Consider the following 13771-nt stretch of genomic DNA (forward strand, 5'->3'; position numbering starts at 1 on the left):
AAAACATATAAATAGTATACCAAGCCTAAGAACATAAAGTCTAGCTTTAATTAATTGAAGGTTAATTTTAAAACACACATCTAATAAGTAATCCTTTTCACACATCGAAAAGCCAATTTCGTATTTAAAAAAACCCTCAAATTACAAAATAACAAATATCTGGTGTCTTAGTAACTTCAAGATCAGTACTAATGATTAAACCAGCTTATATGCTAATATGATACATGAAAAAGCCTGTATTTTACAAATAGCAAACCACTAAAACTTTAACTTTCCACAGAAGCCATTGTTTTATATCAATAATTATGTTAAAGATCAATACAAGCTAAAAGTTTTTAATAAGCAGTGAAACAAACCATTAAAACTTGGTAAATTTCTCCACGAGGGTAGAATTTTAATTTCTGTTTAAACCATGGGTAGATTATGATACACTCTGTGAGGGTGTACTGTAAGTACTTCTAAGGAGCTTTATTAGAATTCATCCCAAATTATGTACCTAGTAAAAGATACACCAATGTCTACTTTGGAATAAGAAATTATTACTTGTTTGAACAAGGATTAAGCAGAAACTGAAAGAAGTGCAGTTTATAGCCTCTTACATAAAGTATATAGGCACCCCTCAAAAACAAACCAATATCCTGGCTCCTTAAGTATCAACATTAATCTAAGTAATGTACGGCATGCTCCTGTCCAAACATTCCCGCTAATCCGTAGTCTTCTCAGATCGATGCTTCATTTTGATCACACATTTCTATCCTGCAAGACTCAGTACCCCTGGGTTTTTTGTCTGGTTTTATAACACTAGGCAGGTTTGGCCTTACTCAAAATACAAGACTGCAAAAGGCCTGTTTCACCTCAACCATATGGTTTCAGGAAATGTTCTGTATTTCCAGCAGAAACGAGGTATCTAACTCTCATGAGGGTTTCTAGCCAGTGGATAGATACCTGGGTCTTTGCGGCCCGTGATGCAGCCTAACAGTTGAGGACCTTGTGTGATCAGCTAGGTCTGCTAAAGCAGGACGACATCCATGTTCTAGACTTTTTATTCTGGTTTAGCAGGATCCAAACTGGCTGCCCTGGAGAGACTAATGCCTCTCTTTCTCTTCCACACAATGGGTGGCCTCTGCCAAATTAACTGCTTCGTGGGAGGAAAAAGATGGCCTTTCCTTCGGTCTGCATGTTTTAAGGTAAATGCCACATACACCTACAGGAGCTTCTCAATAATAGATAGACAAGGCTCACTTTCAAACTCTTTCAGGAGATAAACTGGAGGGGAAGACGAATGGCAGGAAGGTGAAGAGGAAGCTGAATTACTAGGAAAACACCCCCAACTCCAGTCCGGGTGGTTACTGCAGGGTGAATAACGGTAAGTACGATTTGGTGTAAGGCAACGTCCTTTGAAAGGGCTCCCAGAGCGTCAAGGCCCCCACCTGATGAACGGGTGAGTCAGGCAGGCCCAGCTCCACTTCACGGATGGGAAAACTGAGGTACGAGGCGGCGAGATGACTGGCCCGAGGCCTCGCTGAAAGATCCGAGGCGGAGCGGAGAACCAGAAGCACCGCTTCTCTTAGGCTGATGCTCTAATCTCGGCTCCCCCCGCCCCTACGATGGCGTAGAAGGCCTCCGCCCCCCGACTCACACACACCCTCCCCCGGGAACGGCAAGTCTCCTCAGGTTCCAAGGACAGGGTCAAAAGACAAGAGGCCCGAGGCGCTCCCGCCGTGATTTGCAGCCGGAGAGCGTTGGGAGCGTGCGTGCCTCCAGTCCAACATGGCGGCGGCAGCGGCCACCCCCCCCACCCCAAGCCTCCCTCAGGGCCGGAGGCTTCTCCTCAGGGCCCTCCGGTGGGCGGGAAGACCAGCCCAACCCCGCCAGGCCCTTCTCGTCGCTGCCGCTGCTCGCTGAAGGAGTCACCTACCCGACATGACTAACGGCCGCGGCGCGGAGGCCCCACAGCCCGCCGAGAACAAGGAATACGAAAGCCAGGCGGCGCGGCGGCCGGAGCTGTACTGAGGGCGGCGCGGCGGGCTGAGGCGGACTGCGGGGCTCCGGCAGCCAATCAGCGGACAGCGGGTGGTACCACAAAGCCGCAGCAGGAGGGGTGTTTCTGCATTGGTACTAGCCGCCGAGCCCTGAGGCCCCTCTATTCCCCCCTCCGCTAGCCGTACCATTATTGAGAGGGAATTGAGAAGAGAAAGTACCAATGCCAAGATCACGATGGGGAAGAAATGGAACCTTCTCGCTCCGTCTTATTTACAATCCCATTTCTCACTTTATTGGGTCTGATGGAAATTGCGGTTAGGAAACGAAAGAGGAGAGACCTTATAAACACAGACTATTTGGTTATGCAAAGCTTTTCTTTCCCTACAATTTCGAATGGTACGTCCTAGCTGGCGTGCTTTTGCTGCAGAGTGCTTGGGCCACCTGGGGGCGTTCGGAGTCGGCGAGCTCGGGGACTGCGAGTCGTGACCAGCTCGCGTACCTCATCGCCTCCCGGTTTGTTGTAACTGTCTCGCCGAGTAGCAAACAAGGATGCTGGAACAAAAGGGTGCCTTAAGACGAAATCGTACACAAATCTGACCCTGAGAATGTGGCGGGGCGGAGGGATCGAGCTTTTATTTTCAGCACTGTAATAATAGCTGACTCTTGTCAGGCACCTTACATCATCTCATTTAATTCTCACAACAGACTGATGAAATATTTTCCCCATGTTGCAGATGAGAAGACAGAATTCATTTGATCTAGGTCATACAGCTAGTAAACGGCCAAGGTGGAATGTGAAGCCTGGTAACCCGACGCCATTGCATGTGAGTTTAATCAAAATGCTGCACGGCCCAGAGGGGTAGGCCCAAGGCCGCTTGGGCGCTGTAGCAGGAAACGGGCTGGAAAAGCTCAGAGAGCCAACAAAGACTTTTTCCGGGAGGGCATGGTATCTGAGCCAAACCGTAGGTGATGTGCAGAAGTTGACCGAGTGAAGAAGTGAGCAAAGTACTTTGCAGACTAGTTGTGGAACAAGTAGTTGTTCAGAGGGAGAGTAGAAGGAGATGATGCCCGAAAAGGAGGGGGCTAAATAGCTGGGGCCTTGTCAAATGCATTAGAGTTTGCACTTTATCTTGAAGGAAATGAGAACCACTCACCAGAGGATTTAGTAGGAGAGGAGTAGTATCAGATTTGTATTTTCTGGCTGCCAAATGAAAAATGCACGGAGATGAGAGGCGCTTAAAAGCAGAGACCAATTAGGTGGTCAATGTAGTAATTTTGGTGAGAGATGATAGTGCCCTGGACTTAGGTAGTAGCTCCGGAGACAGAGGTAAGTGAAGCAATCCCAGAGATACCCCGGGGTAGACAAGACAAGAGCTGGTGATCACCTGGGTTGGAGAGGGTAGTGCAGAGAGGAGTCTGGGGTGAATTCTGGGTTTCCGGCGTAGACACGGAGTCCTGGTGGTAGTGTCATTGACTGTGATAGGGAACAAAAAGAGGAGCAGGTTGCAATGGAGGTGAAAAGGGAAGTTCAGAATTAGTGCTTTCAGGTCAGAAAAAAGACATGAGGTCATCTCTCCACCGTAATACCAGCAGTGATTGTGCCCTCAACTCTAGATAAAGAGGGTCACAGAATTCTCTAGATAAGTTCAAACAAGCAAGACTAAAGGAATTAAAAAGAATTTCATGACTGAAAACCATTAAACTGTTTAGCATATATATTGAGGAAGGCAGCCCAGCAGAAAAGACGGGCATGTCCAACAGAAGAGAATTGGGTTATGGAGGGGAGGGGAAGAGGTAATTCTAGAAGATCCCTAGAGGGACCTAAGGGTTGTTCTTTTTTATTTATTTTCTTTTTTTGAGAATTTTTTCGAAGAAGGAAATACCAAAAGTGTTACTCATCGACTCCTTAAGTTTCTACCACCATTTATTCATTCATTCCTCCTTCAATTGCCATCTCTGGAGGTTTACTATGTGACAGGCTCTGGAAGGCCTTGGAGAGACAGAAGTAGGAAGGAGAGCCTCTGCCTTCCAGGAACTACAGTCTCATGACAGGAACAGTGTGAACCTGTGATTTCTTTTTTTTTTTTTTAACTTTTATATTGGGTTTGGGGGTACATGTGAAGATTTGTTACACAGATAAACACATGTAACAGGGATTTGTTGTACATGTTACTTCATCACCCGAGTATTAAGCCCAGTACCCAATAGTTATCTTTTCTGCTCCTCTACCTCCCCCTACCCTCCCCACTCAAGTAGACCCGAGTGTCTGTTGTTATCTTCTTTGTGTTCATAAATTCTCATCATTTGGTTCCCACCTATAAGTGAGAATATGCAGTATTTGGTTTTCCATTCCTGTTCGTTTGCTAAGGAGAATAGCCTCCGGTTCCATCCATGTTCCAAAAAGTTTCTTGTTATCTTCATAGTATTTGTTTCCGTATTTGCCTTCCCCTACTAATGTACCAACCCTCAAATCATTTGCCCTGAAAAAAGTCTGTAGATCGTCTCAGAGGCTGCGTGTCTGCTGACCTGCTGCCACCCACACATCAGGACCTGCACTAACTCCATCTTGTCCTGCCAAACCTGTCATTTCTTTTTTGTTTGTTTTTTGTTTTTTGAGACAAGAGTCTCGCTCTGTCGCCCAGGCTGGAGTGCAGTCGCCGGATCTCAGCTCACTGCAAGCTCCACCTCCCGGGTTTACGCCATTCTCCTGCCTCAGCCTCGCCAGTAGCTGGGACTACAGGCGCCCGCCACCTCGCCCGGCTAGTTTTTTGTATTTTTTAGTAGAGACGGGGTTTCACCGTGTTAGCCAGGATGGTCTGGATCTCCTGACCTCGTGATCCGCCAGCCTCGGTCTCCCAACGTGCTGGGATTACAGGCTTGAGCCCCCGCACCTGGCCCAAACCTGTGATTTCAATCAACTGCTGGATGTGCTGGGATTGGAGGATGCAGAGTGTGCTCTGAAAACACAAAAGCAGGGCACCTTGCCCACACGAAGGGTGGGGGTATCAAGGAAGGCTTCCTGCAGGAGATGCCCCCTAAACTGAACTTTGAAGAAAGTACAGGAATTAGGCAGCAAGGATATAGTAGGAACATCATGCTCCAGGCAGAAAGGGCTGTATTTGCAAAGATTGGTAGAGAGCAAAGATCTGGGAATTGCAAGTGGTTCAGTCTGGCTGGTCTATGGAGTGGCAGGAGTGAGGAGTTGTAATAAATGGAATGAAAGAAGTAGGCAGAGCCACGTTCCAAAGAGCCATGTGTGCCTTACAGAGGAGTTTGAACATTAAATTTAAAACAATGGGGAACTTCTGAGGAATGTAATCAAAGGACTGACATTTTCTATATCCATTATTTCTAGAATGGGTCTGTGAAACAGGTAATGCTGCTATCCACATGTGGTCAGTTAGGACACTGCAGCTCAGGGAGGTGAAATTCTTGAGCAAGTTCACAAAGCTGATGAGAACTCATGCCCAGGCCTTTGGATAATGCTCAGTGTTCTTTTCGCAGTGTCCCTGTTCTCCCACACTTGATACAAAGAACTCCTTCCAGGTCTGCATTGCTCTGGGGCCTGTTTCCAAGGGTCCTTCTCTACCACAGACTGACTCATAGATTGATTCCTGTGCCCTCCTATACTGGAGTGATTCCACTGGAATGGTTATCTGCAACAAACGTTCGCCATCATCCAGGCTTTTTTTTTTTTTTTTTTTTTTTTTTTGAGATGGAGTCTCACTGTTGCCCAGTTTGGAGTGCAGTGGGATGATCTTGGCTCTCCACCTCCCAGGTTCAAGCAATTCTCATGCCTCAGCCCCCCGAGTAGCTAAGATTACAGGTGTGGGCCACCACACTCAGCTAATTTTTGTATTTTTAGTAGAGACAGGGTTTCATCATGTTGGCCAGGCTGGTCTCAAATTCTCGACCTCAGGTGATCCACTCGTCTGGACCTCCCAAAGTGCTAGGATTACAGGCGTGAGCCACCGTGCCCGGCAATCACCCAGGCATTCTTCATGCTGCAAGATCCTGCTCCTTCTACATCCTCTCTCCTGGCCTCAGTCTGCGTGTTTAGGGAAGACAGCAGGTACATTTTACACATCAGTTTTAGCAGAATGTATCTGAGAAAGTCTTCAGGCCGGGCACAGTGGCTCACGCCTGTAATCCCAGCCTTTGGGAGGCCGAGGTGGGCAGATCACCTGAGGTCAGGAGTTTGAGACTATCTTGACCAACGTGGAGAAACCCCATCCGTACTAAAAATACAAAATTAGCCAGGCATGGTGGCACATGCCTGTAATCGCAGCTACTCGGGAGGCTGAGGCAGGACAATCACTTGAACCTGGGACGCAGAGGTTGCGGTGAGCTGAGATGACGTCATTGCACTCCAGCCTGGGCAACAAGAGTGAAACTCCATCTCAAAAAAAAAAAAAATTCGAGTCTTGGTACTGGGCCTGTTGGCCCTGGATCCATTCTTCCTGTCCTCACAGGGGAGCAGACCCCTACAGGGTTGCCTTGTTTCAGTTTCAGAAAGCCCCTCTGGCATAGGTATCTTTCAGCTTGAATTGGCCAAGGAGAGACCTGGTGGGAAATTAGGTGGAAGAAGAGAGGAAGAAAGGAAAGAAGAGGGTTCTCTCTCCCCCTGCCACTCTGCCTCAGGGAGGTCTCAGAGCTCCACTTTCCACTGGTGACCCTGGCTCCTTGGCCCTAGTAACTTGCCTCCTCCCTTTGTCCCCCCACCTACAGCTTATAGTCATCTTGCTATGGATCATTTCTGAGTTGCCTGCATCCCCTGCTTGGCTTCCCCTAACCCTTCTACCAATGGTATAGGACCTTGTAAGGGCATTGTAAGGATTCACTTAAAGGGGAAACCATTAGAGGGAGCCATTTGAGCAGAGAGGCCCAGCAAGAGCTGACCTGTTTTACCAGGATTACTCTGCCTGCTGTTTAGAACATAGACTCTAGAGGGCAGGGAAAGGTTATTGCTCTGACCAAAGTAAAAACCAGACCATGATGATTTTTTCCCTTTTTTGAAATCCTCTGGAACTCACAGTTGTACCGCATAATTCGAGGCTTGCATGCTTTGCCTGTTTGCTCTCTAGTTGGGTTGCATAATTCCTTTCTGAACACCCAGCTCCCAGCACAATGCCTGAAACAGTAGGCATTTTTTTTTTTTTTAAGACAGAGCCTCACTCTGTCACCCAGTGCAGTGGGGTGATCTCAGCTCACTGCAGCCTCCGCCTCCCAGGCTCAAGAGATTCTCCTGCCTCAGCCTCCCAGGTAGCTGATATTACAGGCATGTGCCACCACACCTGACTAATTTTCTTTTCTTTTCTTTTTTTTTTTTTTTGAGACAGAGTCTCACTCTGTCACCCAGGCTGGAGTGCAGTGGCTCAATCTTGGCTCACTGCAACCTCTGCCGCCCGGGTTCAAGCAGTTCTCCTGCCTCAGCCTCCCGAGTAGCTGGGATTATAGGCTCCTGCCACCGTGCCCGGCTAATTTTTGTATTGTTAGTAGAGACGGGGTTTCACCATCTTGGCCAAGCTGGTCTTGAACTCCTGACCTCGTGATCCATCCACCTCGGCCTCCCAAAGTGCTAGGATTACAGGTGTGAGCCACCACGCCCGGCCAATTTTGTATTTTTAATAGAGACAGGGTTTCACCATGTTGGCCAGGCTGGTCTTGAACTCCTGGCCTCAAGCAATCTGTCTGCCTTGGCATCCCAAAGTGCTGGGATTACAGGCATGAACCACCACGCCCAGTCCAACACCAGGCATTTTTAAAAAGGAAAAAACAATGGCATGTAATAAATGAATAAATAAATGGGGGGAAAAAAGGAGCATGACTTGTCTTTCTGTCTTGTCTTTAAACTCCTCAAGCTCAAAGGCCTTATCTAGGACTTCCCTGTGTCTCCCACGGAGCACAGAGTAAGTGTTCAGTGAGTGTTTGTTGAAAGAACGACAACCACCTGGTGCCAGTTGCCCCAGGCAGTGTGTAGCTGTTGTCACCACCCCAGCCCCACCCCAGTGGAGGCCACCCTGAAGCCCTTCTCCCCTGGCCTTCCTAGAGAGTGGTCCTGCCAGGATGATTACTCTGAGGCTCCAGTGCAGGAGAAGGAGGCTCCTTGTAAATGACCAGGCTACCCCATCCTCCCGACAGTGGCAGGCGCTTCCTGTTTGGGGTAGAAAGGAACCAGACACTTTCCTGTTAGCAGGTCTTTTAAGCCAAGCAGCAGATGCTGAGCAGGTCCTGGCCCAGCCTTTCAGGCCAGATGCCTGGTGGTTAGACAGCCTTTATGTGGAAGGGAAGTGGGGCACAGCGCCAGATTGGCCAGGCTTTTATTGTGCTCCTTGCAAGTCCCCTGAGTCCTGGTGTGAGTAAAAAACAAGAAGAGGCTGACGCCCTGCTAGACCATGATGAGAGTTAGGGAAGACGGGGCTGCTCTGAGACAGAGATCATTGCCAGGAGCGGAGATGCTCGTGTGACTGTCCTGGGGCAGGTTTGTGTATGTCATTTGGATGTGAACATGCTCCAGTGTGAACCTGTGCACAGAATGCATGACTGTGCTCTCAGGTCTGTGCACCCAATATCCAGCACCTTGTAGGATTTAACTTTCTTTTCTTTCGACGGAGTTTCGTTCTTGTTGCCCAGGTTGGAGTGCAATGGCGTGATCTCTCAGCTCACCAAAACCACCTCCCGGGTTCAAGCGATTCTCCTGCCTCAGCCTCCCAAGTAGCTGGGATTACAGGCATGCACCGCCACCACGTCCGGCTAATTTTGTATTTTTTAGTAGAGACGGAGTTTCTCCATGTTGGTCAGGCTGGTCTCGAACTCCTGACCTCAGATGATCTGCCCACCTTGGCCTCCCAATGTGCTGGGATTACAGGTATGAGCCACTGCACCTGGCCGAATTTTTGTATTTTTAGTAGAGACGGGGTTTCACCATGTTTGTCAGGCTGGTCTCGAACTCCTGATCTCAAGTAATCTGCCCTCCTTGGCTTCCCAAAGTGCTGGGATTACAGGGTTGAGCCACTGCACCCGGCTGTATTTAACACTTTCTAATTGTCTAGCTTTTCCCCCATTACACACGGGATAGCAGAAAAGGCAGGAGTTATTTCTCTCCCATTTTATAATGGCAGAAACTCAGAGAGGTTAGTTGACTTGCAAAAGTCACACAGAATGTGAAAAAGTTGAGATTCAACCCCAGGTTTATCTTGCTCCAAATTTCTTACTTTTTCCAGTCCCGTATGAGCATGTGTGTACATGTACAGGGGGAGCAGACAGCGATGTATGCCTGTGAATGTGACCCAGACTGCTGAGACCATATCCCCAGGTGCCAGAGAAAGGACATTTCCCTTCCAGAGGCAGAGACGGTTGTTAGAGTCAGGGCTTCTGGAATTGAATCACAGCTAAAAATGCAGAGGCTATGGTCAAAAATGAATTTAAATTTTGACAGCAAAAGTCCTCACTACTCAGGAAAGCCTCCTCTTCAGCTCTCCCAACCTAACCTCATGTCTTCATTATTTCGCTAATTATTCCTCTGCTTATGTTTTTGAGACGGGCACTCTTGAGTGCCTGTCTCTGGAGCTCAGAATTCTTCCTGAGAAAATCTACATTGTGTTCCACACACTTCCTGGGGAGGAGGAAGGGGCAGAGACAAAGCTGATTGTTCCCCATATTACAAAGAGAGAAACTGAGGCCCAGAGGAACCTTGTCCAGGTTCACACATCCTGCTTGATTCACGGGGTTCTGCTGTTGTCTTCTGTCAGCAGGAGGAAGGACTGGGAAGCAGCAGCTGCCAGACACTCCCCTGGGCAGGCAATGTGCCCAGGCCCTGGCATGAGTTCCACAGGATCCTGTCCACTCTGGGAGTGCTGGGAGGCACTGTGGATCTAAGCCAAGCCCCATTGCAGAGAGAGGGAAGCAGGAGAAGCAGCTCTCTTTGAAGAGGAGGTGTGAAGAGAACTACCAGCCAAGTTGGGTCAGGAATCTGCTCAGCCAAAACACGGAGAGAAGGAAGGAGAGAAACAGACCCTGGGAAAACCTATCTTCCTCCTGGAAGTTGGTATTTACCAATTAGTAATTCAGTAGGTCTGGAGTAGGGCTCTGGAATCTGAATTTTTCAGGTGATTCAATGCAGGTGATCTAAGAATCACATTTTATAAATTTGACTTGAGGCAGGATAGTGTAGTATTTATAGGCCCTAGATCTGGAGTTACAACATCCAGGTTGAATTACAGGTTCCATTATAAGATCTGTGGCCAGGTGCAGTGGCTCACACCTATAATCCCAACACTTTGGGAGGCTGAGGCAGGTGGATCACCTGAAGCCCGGAGTTTGAGAACAGCCTGGCCAACATGGCAAAACCCCATCTCTACTAAAAATACAAAAAAAAAAAAAAAAAAAAGCCAGGTATGGTTGCGGGTGCCTGTAATCCCAGTTTCTTGAGATGCTGAGGCAGGAGAATTGTTGGAACCTGGGATGCGGAGGTTGTGGTGAGCTGAGATCGCACCATTGCACTCCAGCCTGGGCAACAGAGCAAGACTCTGTCTCAAAAAAAAAAACAAAAATGAAAAATGAAAAATCATTATAAGATTTGTGACTCTGGACAAGTGATACAATCTCTCTGTGCCTCAGTTTCCTCATATTTAAAATTAGGATGCTTATAATAGTAACTTTCTCATAAGGAAGTTGCAATGAGTCAATGACATGATTTATGTAAAGTACATACCACATATGTGGCCCATGTTAATCTCTCAACAAGTATTAATCACTATCATTTGTTCCAACTCCTCATTCCCATCCCCACACCCACTCCTACCAGAGGAGGAAATAATGGTATTGGATTAACGTAGGGACTTGCCACCACAGTATTCTTTTGGATGTGGGTAATCTTTGGGTCATGGTTTGAGAATCCCTGATCCAAAGCCATTCTCCAGTCACTCTCCAGGTACCCTTCCTATGAACTGACTCTCTCTTGGCCGGGCGCGGTGGCTCAAGCCTGTAATCCCAGCACTTTGGGAGGCCGAGACGGGCGAATCACGAGGTCAGGAGATCGAGACCATCCTGGTGAACACTGTGAAACCCCGTCTCTACTAAAAAAAAAAATACAAAAAACTAGCCGGGCGAGATGGCGGGCGCCTGTAGTCCCAGCTACTCGGGAGGCTGAGGCAGGAGAATGGCGTGAACCCGGGAGGCGGAGCTTGCAGTGAGCTGAGATCCGGCCACTGCACTCCAGCCCCGGCGACAGAGCAAGACTCCGTCTCAAAAAAAAAAAAAAAAAAAAGAACTGACTCTCTTGTCAATAAACTGCCCTGCTTTCATCTTCCTTTGCTCCTTGGACCTCCTCCCATCCTCCCAGCATCCACACAGCAAACTGCTGCCCACCCTCCCCACCCCATCCAAAGTGAATTTGGCTCAGGATATGTACTAGACATGAAAACATACAGCAAGTCACTTGTGGGGCTTCACAGGCCCCTGGATTTTGAAGATCACAAAATTTGGTGCTCTGGGATTTATGAGTAATCTTCCCATGAGGAAGAAGGGAACCGGAACCTCCTGCTACCCAAATTCAAACCGTGGAAATATGTTATCTTCCCGGGAAAGAGACATCCTACGCAAAGGCAGGGTTGAAGTCCGGGGTAAGCGTATGGGTGGAGAAAGCTTTGTTCTGCATAAATTCTTGCAGGCAGTTTCAAGTCTGGATGGCACTTCAAGGTGACCACAAGCAGAGATGGCATAGGGAGAGGAAAGGATGGGATGAAATAATCCAAACAAGAACACAAAAGGAAAACAGAGAAAATCAACTTTCAAATGCACAGTGGGTGCTAGTTTGAGGGGTTCAGGGACCAGAGCTAGGCTGGGATGCAGAGAGAGGCAGGATCAGCTTTCCAAGTGGCCAAGCCTGTCTCCTCCCAGACATTCAGCCCTCCAGAGAACCATGACTTCTCCTCGTACCCTCTCTTCCCAGTGAAGCTGAAATGGAGAACCTCTGGGATGTGACACAGACATAGTGTGTCTCACTATGTTGGCCAGGCTGGTCTTGAATTCCTGGGCTCAAGTGATCCTCCCATCTCAGCCTCCTGAAACGTTGGGATTACAGGTATGAGCCACCACGCCCGGTCAGAATAGACATTTTAGAGCAGGGATTCCCAGCCAGAATAAACATTTTAGAAACAGGCATTCCTGGCCGGGTGTGGTGGTGTGTCCTGTAGTCTCTGCTACTCTGGAAGCTGAGGTGGGAGGATGGCTTGAGCCTCAGAGGTCAAGCCTGCAGTGAACCCTGACTATGCTGCTGTACTGGAGCCTGAGAGTCAGAGCAAGACCCTGTCTCTAAAGAATGAAATAAAAAGAAACAGGCATTCCTTTGAGGGAGACTAACTGGAAACAGGCCCTGGTCACCTTCCAACCAACCAATGAAAAAGGGGCATCCATCCTGGGCATATCAATTTTTAAAAGGCACTTCTCTGGGCAGACCAATGAGAAAAAGGATGTGCAGATGCATCCCCATCAGGGAGCCGCAGGGTGTCTAGAGTTGAGGATGGATCTCTTTGCCATCTATACCCCCTCTCTGAGGATGCCCTGTGCACATTTGTAAGAAGCATCCCTGCCTGGGTTGGTGCCCCAGAGATAGTGGATATGAGGCTGAACTGCCCCTTGCTCTTAGAGAGCTTCCAGCCTTGTCAGGCAACTAGTAGGAAGGTTCTCCTTCCTTCTGTGGGGTGGGTGTGGTGATGCATGCCTGTAGTCCCAGCTGCTCAGGAGGATCATTTGAGCCCAGGAGTTTGAGGCCAGCATGGGCAACACAGCAAGACCCTATACTCAACACATATCCCCCCCAAAAAGAACAGACTAACATGGCTGCCGATTCAAGCAAAACCCTGCAATGGACCTTGGGGAGGGAGCTTCTGAAGGAGAGTGAGATAGGATTACTAGATTTAGCAAATAAAAATACAGGACTCCAGTTAAACTTGAATTTCAGATTAATGAATATTTTAAAAAGTAAATGGGTGCTATGCAATATTTGGGACAGTTAATACCAAAAATTATTCATCATTAATCTGAAATTCAAGATTAATTGGGCATCTTCTGTTTCACCTGGCAACCTTAGAAAGCAGGAGAGAGAGAGAGTGTGTGTGTGTGTGTGTGTGTGTGTGTGTGTGTGGTTACAGGTATGGCATGACATATGGTGGCTTTTACCAATAGATGAATTTTGACAGGCCAGATAGCCCTGCTTTGGGCAGGGAGCTCTGATGATCATCAGTTGGTAAAGACACTGTGGACCAAGCTGGAGTCAGACCTAAGTTTGCCAATTCTTTCTCCAGGCAGAATCTTTCCATCCCTTCTTCTATAAAACATCAAAAATTTAGTCAGGTACGGTGATACGTGCCTGCAATCCCAGCTACTCAGGAGGCTGAGATGGGAGGATTGCTTGAGCCTTGAAAGTCAAGGCTACAGTGAGCTGTGATCATGCTACTGCACTCCAGGTTGGGCGACAGAGCAAGACCCTGTCTTAAAAATACATATGTACATATATACACACATAAAATGTCTATTAAAAGGGCTTTTTCCAGCTGGGCACGGTGGCTCATGTCTGTAATCCCAGCACTTTGGGAGGCCGAGGCGGGTGGATCATGAGGTCAGGAGTTCCAGACCAGTCTATCCAAGATAGTGAAACCCCGTCTCTACTAAAAAATATAAAAATTAATCAGGCGCGATGGTGGGCGCCTGTAATCCCAGCTACTCAGGAGACTGAGGCAGGAGAATCGCTTAAACCCGGGAGGCGGAGTCTGCAGTGAGCCAAGAT

General features: G+C 48.1%; 2 protein-coding genes across 3 annotated transcripts in view; one reads left to right on the forward strand and one right to left on the reverse strand.

Annotated features, from left to right (window-relative positions):
- The window catches only part of TAF15 (TATA-box binding protein associated factor 15), a 41760-nt gene extending 39689 nt beyond the window's left edge, over positions 1–2071 (reverse strand). For both annotated transcript variants that reach the window (XM_033184133.1, XM_033184132.1), the window contains exon 1: positions 1919–2071. In XM_033184133.1, the coding sequence (XP_033040024.1) occupies positions 1919–1925 (7 nt within the window). In that variant the 5' untranslated portion in view covers positions 1926–2071. The remainder of the gene's footprint in view (positions 1–1918) is intronic.
- A 122-nt stretch (positions 2072–2193) lies between these two features.
- MMP28 (matrix metallopeptidase 28) overlaps positions 2194–13771 on the forward strand; it is a 42076-nt gene continuing 30498 nt past the window's right edge. The window contains exon 1 of the mRNA XM_033184136.1: positions 2194–2807. Within this exon, the coding sequence (XP_033040027.1) occupies positions 2709–2807 (99 nt within the window). The 5' untranslated portion in view covers positions 2194–2708. The remainder of the gene's footprint in view (positions 2808–13771) is intronic.

The sequence above is a fragment of the Trachypithecus francoisi genome, unplaced genomic scaffold (assembly GCF_009764315.1).
Source record: "Trachypithecus francoisi isolate TF-2019V2 unplaced genomic scaffold, Tfra_2.0 Lachesis_group20, whole genome shotgun sequence".
Classification (NCBI taxonomy): domain Eukaryota; kingdom Metazoa; phylum Chordata; class Mammalia; order Primates; family Cercopithecidae; genus Trachypithecus; species Trachypithecus francoisi.